Source organism: Aquarana catesbeiana, linkage group LG10 (assembly GCF_042186555.1).
Source record: "Aquarana catesbeiana isolate 2022-GZ linkage group LG10, ASM4218655v1, whole genome shotgun sequence".
NCBI classification, from domain to species: Eukaryota; Metazoa; Chordata; class Amphibia; order Anura; family Ranidae; genus Aquarana; species Aquarana catesbeiana.
Window position 1 is genome coordinate 221,617,111 of NC_133333.1, and position 19,546 is coordinate 221,636,656.

Below are 19,546 nucleotides of genomic sequence, written 5' to 3' on the forward strand. Positions count from 1 at the left end.
TAATTTGCCATAAAATGTGATCTGATCCTCATGATCTATTTCCTGATCTCAAAATGGGATAGTCAATAGTTGATATACCATAGGCAATGAATGCCATTAATCCAATCATCCATGGAACACTGTAGGAAAGGGGAGCCCACCAGGGTTTTTTTCTATCCTATGCTCAATGGTTTCTACCATCTCTTCTCTTTTATAGTACAATGTACCTATATCCACATCCCTCTTCCAGAGCACATCTGTCTTCTGCCACAATGCGGTGTGCCTGTACTTGCATCTTTCCTCCAGAAGTGCATCTCTTCTTCCACTGTACAATGTACACCCATCCCTCTGCCACAATACATCTCCCCTCTGCCCCATCCTTCTTTCACAATACAGTGTACCCTCATCCTTTTTGCTAGAATACATCTGCCAAAATGACCATGTACATGTGACAGAATCCATCTCTTCTGTGCCCCATCTCTTAGAATACTCAATTCCCGTGCCCATACCCCTTTGCCACAATACATGCTTCTTGTGACTGTAACCTCTGCAGGAATTAATCTCTCCTCTGTCTTTATACTGTACCTCTTGGGCAATTGTCCCTCCTGTGCCCCTATCCCACTGCCAGAATACATGCCCCCTGTGCTTGTATACTTCTGCCCGTATCCTTTTCTCATGCACCCATATCCCTATGCTAAAGTACATGCCTTCTGTGCCTGTATGCCTCTGCCAGAATTCATCTCTCCTGTGCCCGTATACCTCTGCCAGAATTTATCTCTCCTGTGCCTATTTAACACTGAAAGAATCCATCTCCCATGTGCTCTTATACCTCTTCAAGAATACATCTCTCATGTGCCCTTCTCCCTCTGCCAGAATCCATCTCCTTTGCTCTGACTCTGCTGTCACAGTTTAATTCCTCTCACCATACAATGAAACTTCTATACTTTTTGCAGTTATCACCTTTTGATTGGTTTGATGCTTTGAAGTTGACCAATTTTGTGATTGTGCTTGTGTCTCCTCAGATCCACCACTGTCCATTACTCATTGCCGGAAAAGTATGGAGTCACCGTAAGTGATATTGTATCTTATGGCTGCATATAGCACACAGTGCATATCAAGACAGCCTTCATAGATGGAACTATACACACAATGCTTATAGACTACCTTATAGACCTGTCTACACAAGATTAATAGATCTCGCACAACTATTCATGATACAGATAAAACAATATGCACAAAACACAAAGAACTAAGGTATACATAGTAATATATACGTGTAGACCTAGCTAGATAGTACTTGACATTTGTCACATGCAGTATTGTTACTAAAATAAGTGGATATATCATTCATTTCCTATGTTCAGCTTTACCTGCCACATTTTAACTTCCACCTCCCTCATCATAGGTTATCCTCTGGAAAAATCAGCCCGGAGAGCGTTCGGACTCTCCATGCCCCTTCAGAATCTTCTGAAGATCAGGGTCTGCCATCCAAGAGGCCCCTTAGTCCTGGCCGTGAGAAAGAGCTGTCCTTGTATAAGAAGACCAAGCGTGCCATGACCAGCAAGAAGTACAGTGTAAGCCAGGCAGAAGCAGAGGTCACCACACCCATTGAACTGATCAGCCGAGGGCCAGATGGGCGTTTTGTCACAGACAGTCCAGACCAGGAGCCAGCTTTGCGCAGTCGCCGGATACAAGGTTTTCCGTTTGCAGAGGAAACTGACATGTACCCAGAGTTTCGACAGTCTGATGAAGAAAACGATGAGCCAACTGGATTGAAGTCCCAGCTCACCCCACTGTCATCCAGCCAAGATTCTCCCCTACAACCTCCGGCCTACAGTCCCAGATTCCAGCATCAGCCCCCTGAGGGAAGGCAGCAGGCTTCTGGTCAGTCCCGACCTGGCGGATACCATCATGGTCATATATATGGATATCTTAGCAGCAGCCCTCGTGATTCTGAACCTCCTCCACCATTCTATATGCCAGAAGTCAGTCCTCTAAGTTCAGTCATGTCCTCTCCACCTTTACACCCTGAAGGATCTTTTCCACCCATCCCAGAAGAAAATGGAGAGAACAGCTCTACCAGTACCTTGCCTCTCACTCATACGCCCACTGGGGGGCGCTCTCCAGAGCAGTGGGGAACACCAGAGTTCCCCTTCGGAGGCTTGGATGCTCCCCCATCTCCTTCTATGTTTCTCCAACACCGCTATGAACCTGGGGAGATGAGACGTCCTTTGCCTCCACCGCCACCAGATCCATTTCCACGAGGACGCCCACCTCCCAGCTCCTTGCAAGTTCCACCATATGCTGCCATCTTGCCTCTGGAGCTCCATCCAGGATGGTCAGGTCGGCTACCTGGTCGCGGCCCTCATCCTCCACACCCAGCGTCTTGGCACGATGCAGCTATGCAACTGGCTGCTCAGAGCCAGCTCCGGCACACTAGCCAAGGGATGGGAATACCGGTGCTTCCATACCCAGACATCCCCGAGCCAGGGTCCTTCGGGATGGATGCTCGTTGGTTTGAAAGCCGGACACGTCAACAAATGAGCCCCAGACAGCATCGTAGACTAGAGCCAAGTATACATCAGGTGGTGCTACAGCCTTCTCGTCTTTCCCCACTGACACAGAGTCCACTAAGTTCAAGACATGGCTCACCTGAACTAAGTGCTAGAGCCAGGCCTCGGCCTGGCCTGCTTCCCCCACCTTCAGACTGCACTGGCATTGCTCTACAGCCTCCAATCTTTTTACACAAATCACCTCCTTCCTCTGGATCCCCAGCAAAGAGCAGCCATGATAGTCCTAGCTATCGGCCTACCCCACCTAATGCTTCCCCCCATGCAGATGGACGCAGAAGAGAAGAGCGTGTACATGCAGAGACAGCGGTGCTGTGCACTGCAGGGTGAGTCCAATGCTGCTAGTGTGAGAATTAATGCAGTATTAGGGAGTTTCCAGTGGACAGTGTACAGATCACATGATAAAGAGGAATCATGGTACAATCAATTTTCCTTGAGTGCATTTTCTTTCACGTTAAAGGAAAAATAAATGTACGATGTGTGGAAGCATAAGCTTTCATTACTTTGAAAGCACACTAGGTTCCCTTATCTGATACTTTGCTCTTATAGACTGCATGCAAAGTCACCAAATCTTCCAAAACTTGCCATAAAGTTTCTGTCAGCTCCAACCAAGCTTCAGACCTGAAGAGGAACTCCAGCCAATTTATGGAGCATCTGGAGAAAAAATACAATCTGCCTTTTTTATTTTTTTATTTTTTATTTTTTTTGCAATTTGTTCCTGATGGCGAAATTTCATGTGGCTTTTTTTTCTAAATTGAAAAACAAAGTTTTGCCTGAAGATCCACTTTAGTGGAGTTATGCCAATGTGCCATTATCTATTAAAAGATATTTCTTTTTTTTTGGTTGTGCTGACAGAACCAGGCTTGTTACCAAGAGGTCCTGTTTAAAGCAGATTTGCCATCAGTACCCAGCATCCCTGTGTTTGGGAAGTAAACAATGCTGGCTTCCAGGGACACTTTAAAGAGAATCTCGGCCTTCCTTTGCTTGGTGAAATTTCCTTCATGATGTGTGCATTAGGGACCAATGGGGTGATGTTGCTTAACTCCAAGGATTGCATCGCCAGCACTGCAGCACACTGAAAGTAGGGGATTTCACCCAACAGACCAAGCCAAGAGAAACGTTAAATGTGTAATATTGATATTGCTTTCATCATGTTATAAAGATTCCTTATTTTATGTTGGTAAAACATTGCCACCATACTGAGTCATCTGCTGTGACCAAGAACTAATATTATGACCTCTAGTGACAAGCAAAACGCACTTTATTAATGGGGATTCTTGATTTTTTTAGATGGCCATTTTATGTTCTGCAACCGATAACTACCCAGAAAATGGACCTGTAATTACCCAGGGGCCCCATGCGGCATTGCACACTATCATACTCCAACAGAGCAGAACAGAGATGACTTCCTTAGGTTTGGATCATCCCAGTTGAGTATAAACAATTGTAGATGTAGTTACTAAAAACACACAAACTTAGTTTTGTGAAGCAGCATCACCTGTCACATAATCACTCAGATCTGCTCTTGATACCTCTGGTGAATATTATAGGTTCTTGTGCCATACTAAACACAATGTGCCAAATTCTACATTCTAAACCTACAACATTCTTAGCTCTGTCTGTAGATAATCACAGAGTTGAGGTCAGCCTTTTACGTGGCCTGGACATCATAAATAAGCAGAGTGCGCGGGTTATACTGTGTTCTGTTGTAGATGTGAGGTGCGCTCTGTAAGAACATGGCACAGACAGCCTTATCACTCATGTTGTGTGTCAGTAAATGGCAATAAATCATAAAATTGTTGCTGTAACCTTTGCATTGTATCACATGAAAATAAAACGTATTGTGCTCTCTGCAATTCTTCTCATTGTTCTTTGTTTTCCTAATTCTTAAGACTTTAGGAGAACATTATAAATGTTCCACACTTTATATGCACAACGCATACACTTCAGGGTGGAGTGAGAACATGAAGACTGTATAGTTCTTTCTGTGTTATGTTCAATGTCTGTCTGTCTCTTATTGCCCCCCCCGGACAGCATTTTCCCACAATCCATTGATTAAAATGTACCATTTTCTGCATCTGCAATTAGTAGAAATAAGTCTGTTAGAAAAACAGTGTTTATATGCCATATAATAAGTGATTTTTTTTTTTTTGGATCATCACATCATGCACAAAGCATAGACATTAAAGAAAGAAGTTCACCTGGTATCTCCAGATCATAACCAGATGGTGAATTCAAGCTACATAAGACGAAGAAGGCATTATCAGGCTCTTACCAGAGAGAAAAAACACAATTGTTCTATTATTCCGTCTTGCGTGTCTTATCCCACCAGTTTCTCAGTAAAGTGGCAATGAATATTACCAATGTAATCCCCTCTGTCTTGTGTCATTGTGTTTTCTTTTTTCCAACTAAGCCTGTTTAGATATCGACATGAAGATCTGATGTATAAATGGAGGATTCATGTTGATATCTGCTCTACAAAGAAGGGCAGAGATGGCAGCTTTTTAGGAAAGCTACAGAGAGCAGAGTACAAATGTTAGAATATTATGTGTATAGATTTGCTAAGATCTTGTTATCAAGCTTCTCCAACATGTTAGAATCAAGCTGAACATTTATATGGTAGCTTCCATAGTGGCATGTACACCCCCCACTTTAGCCTCCCCTGCCTCCCCTGCACTGCCCTGAGTAACTGTGTCTATTTCTGATTGATCTCAGCTATCTGAGCAGTGTTGACGTCATGAGCTCCTCCGTCCAATAGGTAAGGGTGATCCATGTCTGAAGGGGGAAGAGGGAAGCGTGGGGTGGGCTCCTGGTGGGTGGGCAAAACATGGGCCTTTCATTCCCTCTGTTTATTAATCCCAACGTCTGCTTTAAAGGGGAACAGAGCCCAGAATAAGACAAAGTGGTCATCAAAACTCAACCAATGGGTTTATCACTTCTTGTATATGAACACTTCTTCTTGTGTCGCTTCACTCTCAAAAAACACAGCTTCTTCCATCACACAAACCCTATATTTCCACCAGCATTAGGTTTAGCACAGCTTCACCCATCTCACAAGTCTACATGATGACAAGGGGGAGGTCTGATACCGGTCTTCCACATATTTCTGTGAGGCCACCAGATTCAGGCCCATGATCTGCTCACTTCCTGTGAACAACACTGGACCCCATTAATTCACCCCTGAACATTACAACATCTAATTAGGACAGATAAACTCTACACATGACCCCTCCACAAATGGAAATCACAAACACCATTAAAGGAGGTATGTCTATGTGATTGTGTATAACAGACGCACTGACCTTGTTTAATTTTCAGGTTGTAGCATTCAATAAAAGGGTTCTCATTTTAAATTAACTGAGATCTCCAATAGGCTTCCCTACGCTGGAAGTGTGCAGTGAAGACAGAATAGGGAGGTGAGGCCTACTCACAGAATTCCTGAAGTTTCCTCCAGGCCACCATAACCTTAGGAGTGTCCAGTAGAGACAGTAGAAAGAATGAAGGCTCACTCCCAGAATTCATGAGGTTTTCACCAGATCACAATGTTTTGGGGTGCCCAATATAGACAGGATAGGATGGTGAGGCCTACACTCAGAATTCTATAGGTGCCCATTAGTCCCTCCATACTGTGGCAGTGCCCAGTATAAGTAGGATAAAAATGTGAGGCCTACTCCCAGAATTCCTGAGGTCTCCACCAGGCCACCATACCATAGGGATGTGCAATATTGACAGGATAGGGAGGTAAGGCATATTCCAAGAAATCATAAGACAGACAGGATGCAGAGGAGAGGCCTATTTCTTGAATGCCTCAGATCTCTACCAGGTCACCCCACTCAAAGGAGTTTCCTTTACAGACCAGAAAGGGAAGTTAAACCTACTCCCAGAATTCCTGAAGTCTCCATCAAGTCACCATACCATGTGTGTCCAGTATAGACAAAATAGGTAGGTAAACCCTGCTTTCAGAATTTTTAGGTTCTCCATCAGGTCACTGTACCCCAGAAGTTTCCAGTATAAAACAGAATAGGGAGGTGAGGTCTACTACTAGTATTCTGAAGTGTGAACATGTTGAGACTTCAACGTGAAGGTCTTATATATGAATGGAGGATTTGCTTCAAATATCAGAAGAATATGTGCAGCATAGACAGGATTGGGAGTCAAGGTCTACTACTAGAAAGTCTTCAGACTTTCACCAGGCTAGGATAGACAGGACAGAGAGAGGTTATGTATACTCTCAGAATTCCTGAGGTATACATGAAGCCACCATAGTCGGCAGTGCCCAGTATAGACAGGATAATGATATGAGTCCTACTTCTAGAATATCTAGAGGCCCATGAGTGCCCACTATGGACAGAATAGGGTGGTAGGGCCCACACTCAGAATTCCTGAGGTATCCATCAGGCTGCCATACATACCATTACAGTGCCCAGTATAGTTAGGATAAAAATATGAGGCCACTTTACCATGGGAGTGTCCTGTATAGACAAGACAGGGAGTTAATTAAGGCCTACGCCCTACTCTGGGTGGGTCCAGTAAAGACCGTTGGAGATGGGGCCTACTTTCAGAACCCTTGAGTTCTTCCTTTAGGCCACAATACAATGGGAGTGATCAGTATAGGCATGAGAGGGAAGTGAAGCCTGTTCCAAGAATTCCTGTGATCTCCAACAGACCACTATTTCATTGAAGTGACCCATATTAACAGGAGAGGGGGGTAAGGTGTTTTTCCCATAAGTCCCGAGATCTCCACCAGGCCACTTTACCATGGGAGTGCCCAGTATAGACAAGATAGGTAGGTGAGGCCTAATTCTAAACACAGGTCTTCATCAGGCCACCGTACCCTGGGTGTGACCAGTATAGATAGATTACAACGTTATGTTTTTTCCGTTACTGAAGTGACAAGTAAAGGCAAAGAAATCCTCATTTTGGAACTGGAAAAAGTGTGTTAATTTTTTACTATCAGACAAATCAGAAGGTGTCATATGTAAGTTGTTTGACATAAACCTGATTCCGACAGTCAGAAGAAAGCAGCAAGGTTTTGGGACTCCCTAGTAGTAGCTTGGATTCCAGTTGATGGTAAACTCCAGATGATTTCTTTGTCATTACAACTGACATTGTAGCAAACAATGCTTTTTCTACAATTTTTTCTCTTCTAACTAAAGTAAAATATATCCTCCTTACTATTCCACGCAAGCAACAATTTCCTATAGTGACATACAATAGTTTTCTTCTATTACAGTCATCTTTTAGATGTATCATGGCCATTGTAAGAATAGAAAATTATTATAATTTTGCACAGATTTCTAACACAATACACAAACAGTTATGGCCTATAGCGTCTCATTAACTGTACCTCCTCAGATCAGCATCAATTTGGGTAAAACAGCTGTCCACTCTTTGTGTAGGCTGTGTAAGAGAGCCTGGTCCAAGGCTGGCCCTGGGAATGGGTTTCTTCAAGGGTGCCAGGTTCCCCTTTAAAGGAGACCTCTGCAACTCCTGTGCATGACAAAGCTTTGTCCTAATGCTGTGACTGTAGCAACCTCTCCCTCCGTCTTCCTCCCTTCCTGTCATGGTGAGACCCTCATCCAAAGAGCCATCCTGGCAATACTCGCTGGTGCTTTTAGAGTGACATTTTCCTCCTTCACGGCCTGTAGTGAAGTTCCTCCTCACTGTGTGTCTGTCAGTGTGATCACTGCAGTCTTGTTTTTCAATAACAAATTTCTACAGTATGTCTTTCCTTCAGTGTCCCTGCTTGTCTATTTGAGTGTATGTTGAGTTCTGCAATGTTCTCACATCCCTTTATGGCAACATGAAAGAACTGATTAAAGCTGAAGTATTTGTTTCCTGCCCAGAAGGGGGACACACATCTCCCGCCTGTTGGTTGCTTGGCATTCTGTTGCCTAAACGGCTAGTATGTGGTTGTCTTGTATATGTGTTTTTTGCCCCCTGTTGTGAATGTCTGTCTTCATGTAGCATAGACTGACAGGTACATCATTTCCTGTCCAATCAGTAAACAGAACTTGTAAACCATCCCATCATTGTAGGCAGATTAGAGTAAACTCAGTGTAACCCGTTTGGTCGGTGTATAACCCTTCTATGGCAGAATAATGGAATGTCTTTTCTGAATCCTAGAGGTGGTGCTGTCTGCCAAGCATTTCTTAATAATACCTGCCATTTCATCTCTGTGGAACATTCCACCAGCAATTCTGACTTCTGCCATTTTAATGTTATGCCGTGTTGCTGGGTCATCATGCTGTAATCAACCAAAACACCAGTAACAATGGGATGGTGAGGTGTCCATGGCCAGACCAGGTGCATTGAATGAGCCTATTCTGTAAAAGGCAAAAGGTTATTACAAATGGAAGAGAAACCAGAGTATGAATGAGCCCATTCTGAGTGCAGACTCCAGAATATGTGTAATGACAGCATCGTTATGTGTGTTTAGGCTTTTGAGTGCAGTTCATACCAGCCAGAGCTGAAACGGGCACCAAATGATGTTTTTTTACATCCTGAGACAAACACATCCAGACAAAACAATTGCTATTGTCTTTCGAGTCACAACAAGGGCTATTACATGGCAGGACCATATACATATACACTGTGTTACCAAAAGTATTGGGACGCCTGCCTTTACACACATGAACTTTAATGACATCCCAGTCTTTGTCCATAGGGTTCAATATTGAGTTGGTCCTCCCTTTGCAGCTGTAACAACTTCAACTTTTCTGGGAAGGCTGTCTACAAGGTTTAGGAGTGTGTCTATGGGAATGTTTGATCATTCTTCCAGAAGCACATTTGTGAGGTTAGGCACTGATGTGAATGATAGCAGAGAAAAAAACGCTCCTGCGCACAAGTGGATACCCAGACAAATGTGTAATGGCATAGGCCTTGCTGCCCTCAAGGATGGGGAAATCCTAGTAGTCAAAGATAAAAGAGAAAAAAGAGGGCACACCAGCCTAGTGCATTATCTTTGGATAAAAATTTATTAAGAAGATAAAAAAAGCCTACACTGCTGTACTCTGAGGAAGGGGGGACTTACCCCTCGAAACGCATCAGCTGGCAGTGATTTCTGTGATTGCCTCCATGACCTCTGGAGTATTGTCCATGTTCAACTGAATGATGCTACTTGATGACCATACACTGCGATTATGTTATTTATGTTTTGTAAGTAGGCTTTTTTTATCTTCTAAATACATTTTTATCCAAAGATAATGCACTAGGTTGGTGCGCCCTCTTTTTTCTCTTTTATCACTGATGTGAATGAGAAGGCCTGGCTCGCAGTCTCCTTTAAAATTCATCCCAAAGGTGTTCTATTGGGTTGAGGTCAAGGCCAGTCAAGTTCCTCCACCCCAAACTCGCTCATCCATGTCTTTATGGACTTTGCTTTGTGCACTGGTCCAAATCATTTGGTGGAAGGGGGATTAAGGTGTGGGGTTGTTCTTCAGGAGTTGGGCTTGGCCCCTTAGTTCCAGTGAAGGGAACTCTTACGACGTCAACATACCAAGACATTTTGTACAATGTCATGTTCCCAACTTTGTGGGAACAGTTTGGGGATGGCCCCTTCCTGTTCCAACATGACTGCGTACCAGTGCACAAAGAAAGGTCCATAAAGACATGGATGAGCAAGTTTGGGGTGGAGGAACTTGACCGGCCTGCATAGAGTCCTGACCTCAACCCGATAGAACACCTTTGGGATGAAATAGAGTGAAGACTGCGAGCCAGGCCCTTTCGTTAAATATTAATGCCTGACCTCACAAGTGTGCTTCTGGAAGAATGATCAAACATTTCTATAGATACACTCCTAAACCTTGTGGACGGCCTTCCCAGAAGAGTTGAAGCTGTTATAGCTGCAAAGGGTGGGCCAACTCAATATTGAGCCCTACGGACTAAGATTAGGATGCCATTAATGTGCGTGTAAAGGCAGGCGTCACAATACTTCTGGTATTGTAGTGTACATTTATATACAGTGGTGGCAAAATTGTGGACACTTTTGCTAATTTTAATGTTTTTCAATTTTGCAGGCTTAGGCTCCTTTCACACTAGCTGACTTCAAAGTTTTGATAAAACTCTAACACACTCTGGCATTGAAGTTGTGTCAAAGTAGTGCAGGAACCTTTTCTGAAGTCGCAGCAACTTCAGTAGTATCAATTGGAACAGCTCTCATGGCATTTCAGATGTCTTGCGACTTGGGGTCTCACAAGTAGGATCCTATGTCACACAAGTGTGAAAGGAGCCTTATAGGAAATGTTATTTTGCACCAAATGTTATTTTATGCCAATTTAAAGAAAATTTAATGCTGAATTCAATAAAAGAACAGAATTCAAATATATGCAGTACAAAAAGTTATGCTTACTTTAGTCTAAAAAAGAAACAAAGTGTGAAGACCAGGGCTTTCCTGACACTTTTTCTTTACATGTAAAAATCAGCTTTTTTGGTAGACAATTACTTAGCATCCCCAAACATATTTATATATTATATATATATATATATCATACACAGTATCTCACAAAAGTGAGTACACCCCTCACATTTTTGTAAATATTTCATTATATCTTTTCATGTGACAACACTGAAGAAATGACACTTTGCTACAATGTAAAGTAGTGAGTGTACAGCTTGTATAACAGTGTAAATTTGCTGTTCCCTCAAAATAACTCAACACACAGCCATTAATGTCTAAACCACTGGCAACAAAAGTTAGTACACCCCTAAGTGAAAATGTCCAAATTGGGCTCAAGGTGTCAATATTTTGTGTGGCCATCAATATTTTCCAGCACTGCCTTAACCCTTTTGGGCATGGAGTTCACCAGAGCTTCCCAGGTTGCCACTGGAGTCCTCTTCCACTCCTCCATGATGATATCACAGAGCTGGTGCATGTTAGAGACCTTGCGCTCCTCCACCTTCCGTTTGAGGATGCCCCACAGACGCTCAATAGGGTTTAGGTCTGGAGACATGCTTGGCCAGTCCATTACCTTTACCCTTAGCTTCTTTAGCAAGGCAGTGGTCATCTTGGAGGTGTGTTTGGGGTCGTTGTCATGTTGGAATACTGCCCTGTGACCCAGTCTCCGAAGGAAGAGGATCATGCTCTGCTTCAGTATGTCACAGTACATGTTGGCATCAATGGTTCCCTCAATGAACTGTAGCTCCCCAATGCCGGCAGCACTCATGCAGCCCCAGACCATGACACTCCCACCACCATGCTTGACTGTAGGCAAGACACACTTGTCTTTGTACTCCTCACCTGGATGCTGCCAGTGGCGTAGCGAGGGGGGGGCAGGGGAGGGTTGCCCTGGGCGCAAAATTTAGAGGGGCGCAGTGGCAGGCAGCAGGTTACCTGCAGCTCTTCTCCTGCGCTGTACAGTCTAGGAGACTGTGAGCTCTTCTGCTTCGCTATGAGGAAGAAGTTGCGGTGCAGTCCCGGGTTAGGCTCCAGCGGTGACACTGACACAGCAGTGAGTAAATGAACACTGAAGACCATCCATGATGATCCCAGGGATTGTGACCATGCAGAGACTGGGGGGGAAGGAGGAGCGAAGGCGACTCACGAGGCCTCTTCTCCATTACAAGCCACTCCCCAGTCCCACACACAAGGTCCAGGATCCCGGCTCGTGCGACATACTGTCTGTCCACTTAGCCCACCCCACAGCCCGGACTTCCGACCACCGCCGCTTCTCCTGAGTCCTGCCTGTGCCTGTCAGTGTGCTGCTATGCTACCCCGGTGTTTCTCGACAGGACACCGGCACTCTGACCCTGCACCGACCACCTCAGGACTGGAGGAAGAGGCATCATCCACACAGACAGAAGCCCCTCCTCACCTGCAGCTGCACGGACATTGTGAGTACTCCTCTACAGAGGAAAGCTATGTACGGGATGATGGCAGCTGGAGGGGGGCTGGGGCTGAGCTCTGAACTGGAATCTGTGGGGAAGAGAGCTTTGTATTTGGGGGGGAGAGATGTACACAACCCTGCCAGCCACACACAACGCACCCCCCTCAACCCTGCAGGCCACACACAGTGCATCCCCCTCAACCCTGCACGACACACACACACACACACACATATATATATATATATATATATATATATATATATATATATTTATATATTTATATATTTATTTATTTTTAGCAGAGGCCCTAGAGAAAACAATGGGGGGTTTTGCAATTTTTTATTTCACACATCATTTGTGCAGCGGTTTTTCGAACGCAATTGTTTTGGGAAAAATACCCAATTTTTTGGTAAAATCTAAAAGATGGAGTTACGCCGAGTAAATGGATAACATAACATCCAATGGGACAGAGGTCCTGAAGAGGCACCGGCGGGCGCAGGACAACCCCTCCTGCTGCCTGTAAAAGCAGTCCAGTGGCTAATTATATATTTACCAAAAATTTGGTATTAAATTGTGTTTGTGTGCATTAAGCCCTGGTTCACATTGGAGTGATTTGGCATGCAATTTGACATGTCAAATCGCATGCCAAATCGTCGATTTGGCGACACATGATTTCATTCCTGCTATCAGTGTGAACCTGGGCTAAAATTCATTAAAGGACAAGTTCACTTTTTTGAGAGAAAAAAATAAACAAATGCAATTTTTTTTTTGCTTGTAAAAAAATGTCCATTTATTAATTTTTTTAATTTATTTTGGAAGCTTGTAAGGCATTGCACCAGCCATGCAGGTCTCCAGTAGATCTGCCAATGTATCTGCTTGCCCATACATCCCATATGGGTAAGCAGATACAATCTGACAGGAAGCATGAATGAACAACCACGGCACCCCACAGCGCAGTGGTAGTTCATTGAAAACTACAAGCTGACAGCCGCAAAGGCTGCAGGACCTTGTAGTTTTCCATGAACAGAGCTCTGTCAATCAGCAAAACAACTGGGTAGGCGGCACATTGCTCAGCCACGTTTTTTTTTTTAAATTGTGCCAGCTAGCGAGGAGAGAAAAGAACCCCGCTAGCTGTCACAGCGGGGATCAGGGAGGTGCGGGGGTCGGTCTGCTCATCACATGTTACACCTTGAATATGGGTGTAGCATGTTACAAAAGGTGTACTTTTTTATCCAAAAAAATTGTGTTTGAAAAACTGCTGCACAAATACTGTGTGACATAAAACAATTGCGAAACCCACAATTTTTGTCTCTAGGGTAACAGATAAAAAAAAATCTATAATGTTTGGGGGTTCTAAGTACCGTATTTATCGGCGTATAACACGCGCCGGCGTATAACACGCACCCCAAGTTTAGGTGGGAATTTTAAGGAAAAAAAACTTTTAGGAGGGAAGTTTAAGGAAAAAAACTTACATTAAAATGTTAAGAAAGGCCTGGTCTTCACACTTGTGTTTCGTTCTGTAGACTAAAGTAAGCATAACTCTTTGTGTAATGCATATATTTGAATTCTGTTTTTGTTTTGAATTTAGCATTAAATTGCCTTTAAACAGATATATAAACATTTGCATTTGGTGCAAAATAAAACTTCCTATCAGCCAGCAAATTTGCAAAACATTACAATTTCCAAAAGTATCCACAATGTTTGCCACCACTGTATATATGAGTTCTTTGGGATATCAGCAAACATGCTCCCTTTAATGTGTCGTCGTCCCCCTGTCCTTACTCTCCACCATTGTCAAGGTTTTGGGAAGGTTGCAGGAGCTTACACAAGCTTCACTTTCATCCTATGAGGTCAGATGAAAAGGTGCACAGATAGAAGCAGGCTTCTGATGAATTCACCTTCATAAACCACTCAAGAAAAAACAGCAAGGTCATTAAAATTGGAAATGCAGGGATTGGGGTGCCATATCCATAGCAAATCTTACTGGTGCCAGACTGGTACATGGGGGTTCTCTTAGGTTTCTGTGGATATTTGAACAGTGTTCTAAATTTAAATGTTCTTGTTGTCAGTGGCATGTACAAAAAAGTGGCATCCACCCCAATCTGTGACTGGTCTTTGCAGCAAGATGCACATGGAAGGGCAATGCACATCACAGACAAAAGATTTCCTAGCACACTTACCAACCAGCCTGCAAAACAACCGAATTGGCCCTTTCTAACAGTTTACATTTATATTTGCAAATACGTGCAAACATAACCCCCGTAAACAGCAGTGCCCACGCCAAGGGACCTCTGTATATACTGTGGTTCTAATTGTAAATGTCCAGAGCCTCCATAGTAGGAGCACATCTATCAATGGATAGGTTAAGGGCAGGCATGCCTGGAGGGAGCCCATACCTCCTTAAAGGCACAGGGATACATGTGACGTCCAGCAAGGGCACGATTGCAGGGAAGGCATCCAGTACGTTCCCTGCACCCAATTTTAGCACACTTTCCATACATCCTTTGCTGCTTACACTGTTTTATTGAACAAAACCCAACAATGACACTCTGGTATAATGGTGTCGCTTTTAGTAGTGGAATAATAATTAGTCAACTATGTTCATGTTAACTACTTGCCGCCCGTATAACTGACTTTTACGGCGGCAAGGCGGCACTACTGTGCCAGATCACGTACCTAGTACGTGATCTGACACTTCCCAGTCTGCGGCGGGCATGCGTGCCGCCGCTGGCCTGCTCCCACTGTGCTTATACACAACCGGAGCTGATCTGCGGGTACTGCAGACACAGCACACGCCGATCATCCAGCACAGAGGCAGAATGGCAGTCTACAAAGTAAACAAAGCAGATCACCATTCTCTCAGTAGGGAAGGCATGAATCCATGCCTTCCCATAGTAAAAGCACCTCCCACACGACACTAAAACACTGGCTTGGCACACAGTTAACCCTTTGATCGCCCCTGATGTTTAACCCCTTCCCAGCCAGTGTCATTAGTACAGCGGCCATGCATATTTTTAGCACTGATCACTGTATTAGTGTCCCCAAAAAGTGTCAGTTCGTGTCTGACTGTCCGCCACAATATTGCAGGCCCGCTAGAAGTCGCTTATCACTGCCATTGCTAGAAAAACAAAAATATCCCATAGTTTCTACACGCTATAACTTTTGCGCAAACCAATCAATGTATGCTTATTGGCAATTTTTTTACAAGAAATTGAAGAAACTATATTTTTTTTTCGATTTTTTTTTTTTTTTTTTTTTATTGGATGTGTTTTATAGCAGAAAGTTAAAATGCTTGTTTTTTTTTTTTTTTAAATTGACGCCACCAAAGACAGCTCTATTTGTGGGGAAAGAAGGACATATATTTGATGTGGTTACAGCGTCGCATGACTCTGCGACGCTGTTGAGAGGAATTGTCAGTTAAAGTAATGCAGTGCCGTATAGCAAATAATGGCCTGGTCATGAAGGGGGGTAAATCATCTGGAGGTCAAGTGGTTAATAAGAGAAATCAACACATTCATATTAACAACTGGTCCTTGCCGTTTTTGGCAAAAAGTACAATTACTACGTACAGTGAGGATTTACACCTGACTGGCTAACACCATCTCTTAGGAAATAAATACAAACTTGCATAGCATTGAGATGTCCGGAGTGTTGATCTCTGGTAAGTCATCCACTCATTCAGTCAACAAAAGCCCCGTTTACACTGTCATTACACATATTCTGTGACCAGCACACCAAATTCCTCAAACTAAAATATTCTGTCCACGCATGCTCGGAATCAAGCAGAAGAGCCGCACTGGCTATTGAACTTCATTTTTCTCGGCTCGTCGTACGTGTTGTACGTCACCGCGTTCTTGACATTCGGAATTTCCGACAACATTTGTGTGACCGTGTGTATACAAGACAAGTTTGAGCCAACATCCGTCGGAAAAAAAATCTACAGTTTGGTTGTCGGAAATTCTGATCGTGTGTACGCAGCATAATAGTTGAAAAGATTGGTGAATGCTGGACGCACTCTGGGGTCTGGTTAGTGCATCAGAGAAATATATACCGCGTGTATATATAAAGGTGTGGATAAAAGTTCTGAGAGTAAGAAAGTCAATGTTTGGAAACAGTGTTCAGGGGGGTGAACCCCTTTAAATGAGTGTCTGGTGTAATTCCTGCAGATGGTGACGAGGCTGCTTCAGGCACGGGCTGGGGACCCGAGTACTGGAGAGGTTGCAAGGAAGAGCAAAAAAGAGAAGCGCCAGGCCAGTCCTAGTGCAGCATTATTTTATTATAAAAATATATATAAGTTGTTTCCAATAAACAATGCACTTACCTACGCACATGCTCAGCAGGTGAAAGCTTGTCATGTCCAACAAGGGACAACACAGGCTCTTGAATCCCTGTGATGTGTAATCCACAAGCGCCATAATGCCGCGTACACACGATCGCACATTCCGACAACGAAATCCTGTGATTTATTTCCGACGGATGTTGGCTCAAACTTGTCTTGCATACACACGGTCACACAAATGTTGTCGGAAATTCCGATCGCCAAGAACACGGTGACGTACAACACGTACGACGAGCCAAGAAAAATGAAGTTCAATAGCCAGTGCGTCTCTTCTGCTTGATTTCGAGCATGCGTGGAATTTTGTGCGTTGGAATTAACCAGCTCTCAAATTTTTGTTGTCGGAAACTCCCACAAAAAATGTCCGATGGAGCCTACATACTGTTGGAATTTCCGACAACAAACTCCCATCGAACATTTGTTGTCGGAATGTCCGATCGTGTGTACGCGGCATTAGACAGCGGGACACTGTAGCCTCCTACTGAGCACTATGAAAGTGCATCTTTTACTGGAAACAATTTATATATATATTTTTATAATAAAATAATGCTGCACTAGGACTGGCCTGTCACTTGTCTTTTTTTCCCCCTTCCTTCCAACCTGTATATGTAGTAAAGCATGCTTGTTATACTCACTGTGGACTTCTCTGATCCTCCCCTTCTTCCACAGTCCCCAATCCATCTTGTAATAATACAGAGCTTAGGGGGCACTCTGCACATGCTCAGTTTGGTGTGTATTGCTAGAGAGGTGTTTTTTTGTTTTCTTTTTTTGGGAGGGTGAATGTGATCAGCACAGGGACAATCAGCACTGTCCAGACAGAGGGTCAGGGGTTCAGCAGCCTCATAGGACAGTTAGAGAAGAATGAAAACTCCTACAAACTTTAACCAGTGCTCAGCCAGACACTGATAGAAGTAAAAAGACTGTTATATACTGCTGATGATTACCAGTTTATATTTACTAAAATAATTACATTTCCATGTTCTGTGTACTTTGGGAGATGAGATATAGTGAATGCAGGGTCCTGGGTTTAGTAACACATTCATTCAAGCAGTGCTGAAATGGTGAAAAGTAAACCAATTGATTTGGTTGGTCAGTTGTGTTTTTTTTTCAGCAAACTACATCTAAAATCCATAATAACCATAAGGAAAAAACTAAATAGTTTTGGCATTTTATAAATAGACCCCTACAGGCTCCCAGTGATGATAAATGGATGACATTAATAGACAGAGCAGAGAATAAACTCAAGATGGACATCCAATGATATCAGAGAATAAATTGATGATGTTTGGGATGGAGCTGTGTGATTGGCTGCAGAGTGTGAAAGGATCCCTCCCCCTTGGAGTTACAGGTCACCATACTTATTATTGCATGAAGTAAAGTGCAGTAACCAAACCAAACCAAAGTGACCAAACATGACCCTTCTCTTCAAAAGACTGAAATTGGATTGCTTGCAACGAGTTACTGTGATCTGGTCATGTGTAGTGGCAGTGCCTACTGTTGGGTAGATGGTCCTTGTGTTTGTATGAACCTCCTAGCAGGATGTCATTTAGCTGACAAGGGTCTCCGTCTGGCCGACCACTCCCCGTGCACTCCATACTAACATGCAAACGTGTGCTCAGATGGGATGAAGTGTCTTGCAGAGGCTGTCCAACTCCCAGATTGCCTTGGCAGTGATGTGGTGACAGTGAAGGGGCAGATTGCTCCCACTATGGCTCTGACCACTCTCTTCTCCCCCTCCAGGCTTGGGTTAGCTGCTGTACCTGAGAGGTCTGAAGTCATAGATGACCGCATCCATAAGCCCAAAAAATCTAGCAAGGGCAGATCAAAATCCAGGAAGCACTCTGGTAAGAACTGCTGAATTCGGTGCTGTCTGTATAATTTACTGCACATAAAGAACATTGTTACTTGTAGCAACGGGTCTTCTTCTGCTCCCTCTATCTACACTATATTTCCAAAAGCATTGCGTGTCTTCTTCTGCTCCCTCTATCTACACTATATTTCCAAAAGCATTGCGTGTCTTCTTCTGCTCCCTCTATCTACACTATATTGCCAAAAGTATTGGGACACCTGCTTTTACACGCATGAACTTTAATGGCATCCCAGTCTTATGGGGCGTACACACAGTCGGACTTTTCGGCTACAAAAGTCCGACGGACCAAATCCAGCGGACAATCCGATCGTGTGTGTGCTTCCCCGGACTTTCAGCGGACTTTTCCAGTCGCAAATCTGACGGACTTTAGATTTGGAACTTGCTTCAAATCTTTACGTCGTAACTCCGCCGGACCCAGAAATCCGCTCGTCTGTATGCTAGTAAATGACGCTAGGGCAGCTATTGGCTACTGGCTATCAACTTCCTTATTTTAGTCTGGTGTACGTCATCACGTACGAATGTGTAGGCAAGTCCGGTCGTTAGAAAGTCCGTCGAAAGTCTGTCGGACAGGCTGTCGGACTTTTGTAGCCAAAAAGTCCGACCACGTGTACGCCCCATTAAGACCCGTACACACGGTCAGAAAATCTGAAGATGATCTTCGTCCGATGATCTGCTGATTTTCTGATCGTTACTATGCTGCTTTTGACAGCCGATTACGAATTTTTGGCAGACAAAAACTGGATGTGCAGGCTTGAAAATTTTTGTCTGATGTGACCACAATGTCTGATTTTCTTTTCATTAGTACGGTTTTCTGACGAAAAAAAATCTGAAGAGCAAGACTAGGCATGCTCAGAAATGAAAAAACACATACAAAACAATTCGACACATTACGTCACTTCTGACGTTGAATTCTGTCCTTAGAAAATGTTATGATGGTGAGTACCCCCTTCACCTCCGATTTGAGACTAG

The 19,546-nt window shown here is 43.7% G+C and overlaps 1 protein-coding gene across 4 annotated transcripts in view; it reads left to right on the top strand.

Moving 5' to 3' along the window:
• The window catches only part of IGSF9B (immunoglobulin superfamily member 9B), a 104,528-nt gene that overhangs the window by 75,127 nt on the left and 9,855 nt on the right, over positions 1-19,546 (top strand). For 2 of the 4 annotated variants that reach the window (XM_073603343.1, XM_073603344.1), the window contains exons 17-19: positions 1,002-1,047; positions 1,385-2,875; positions 18,448-18,551. In XM_073603343.1, coding sequence (XP_073459444.1) covers positions 1,002-1,047; positions 1,385-2,875; positions 18,448-18,551 — 1,641 coding nt within the window. Of the gene's footprint in view, positions 1-1,001; positions 1,048-1,384; positions 2,876-3,839; positions 4,396-5,264; positions 5,308-18,447; positions 18,552-19,546 lie in introns of those variants that run through there. The other 2 variants (XM_073603347.1, XM_073603345.1) reach the window with 2 other exon arrangements.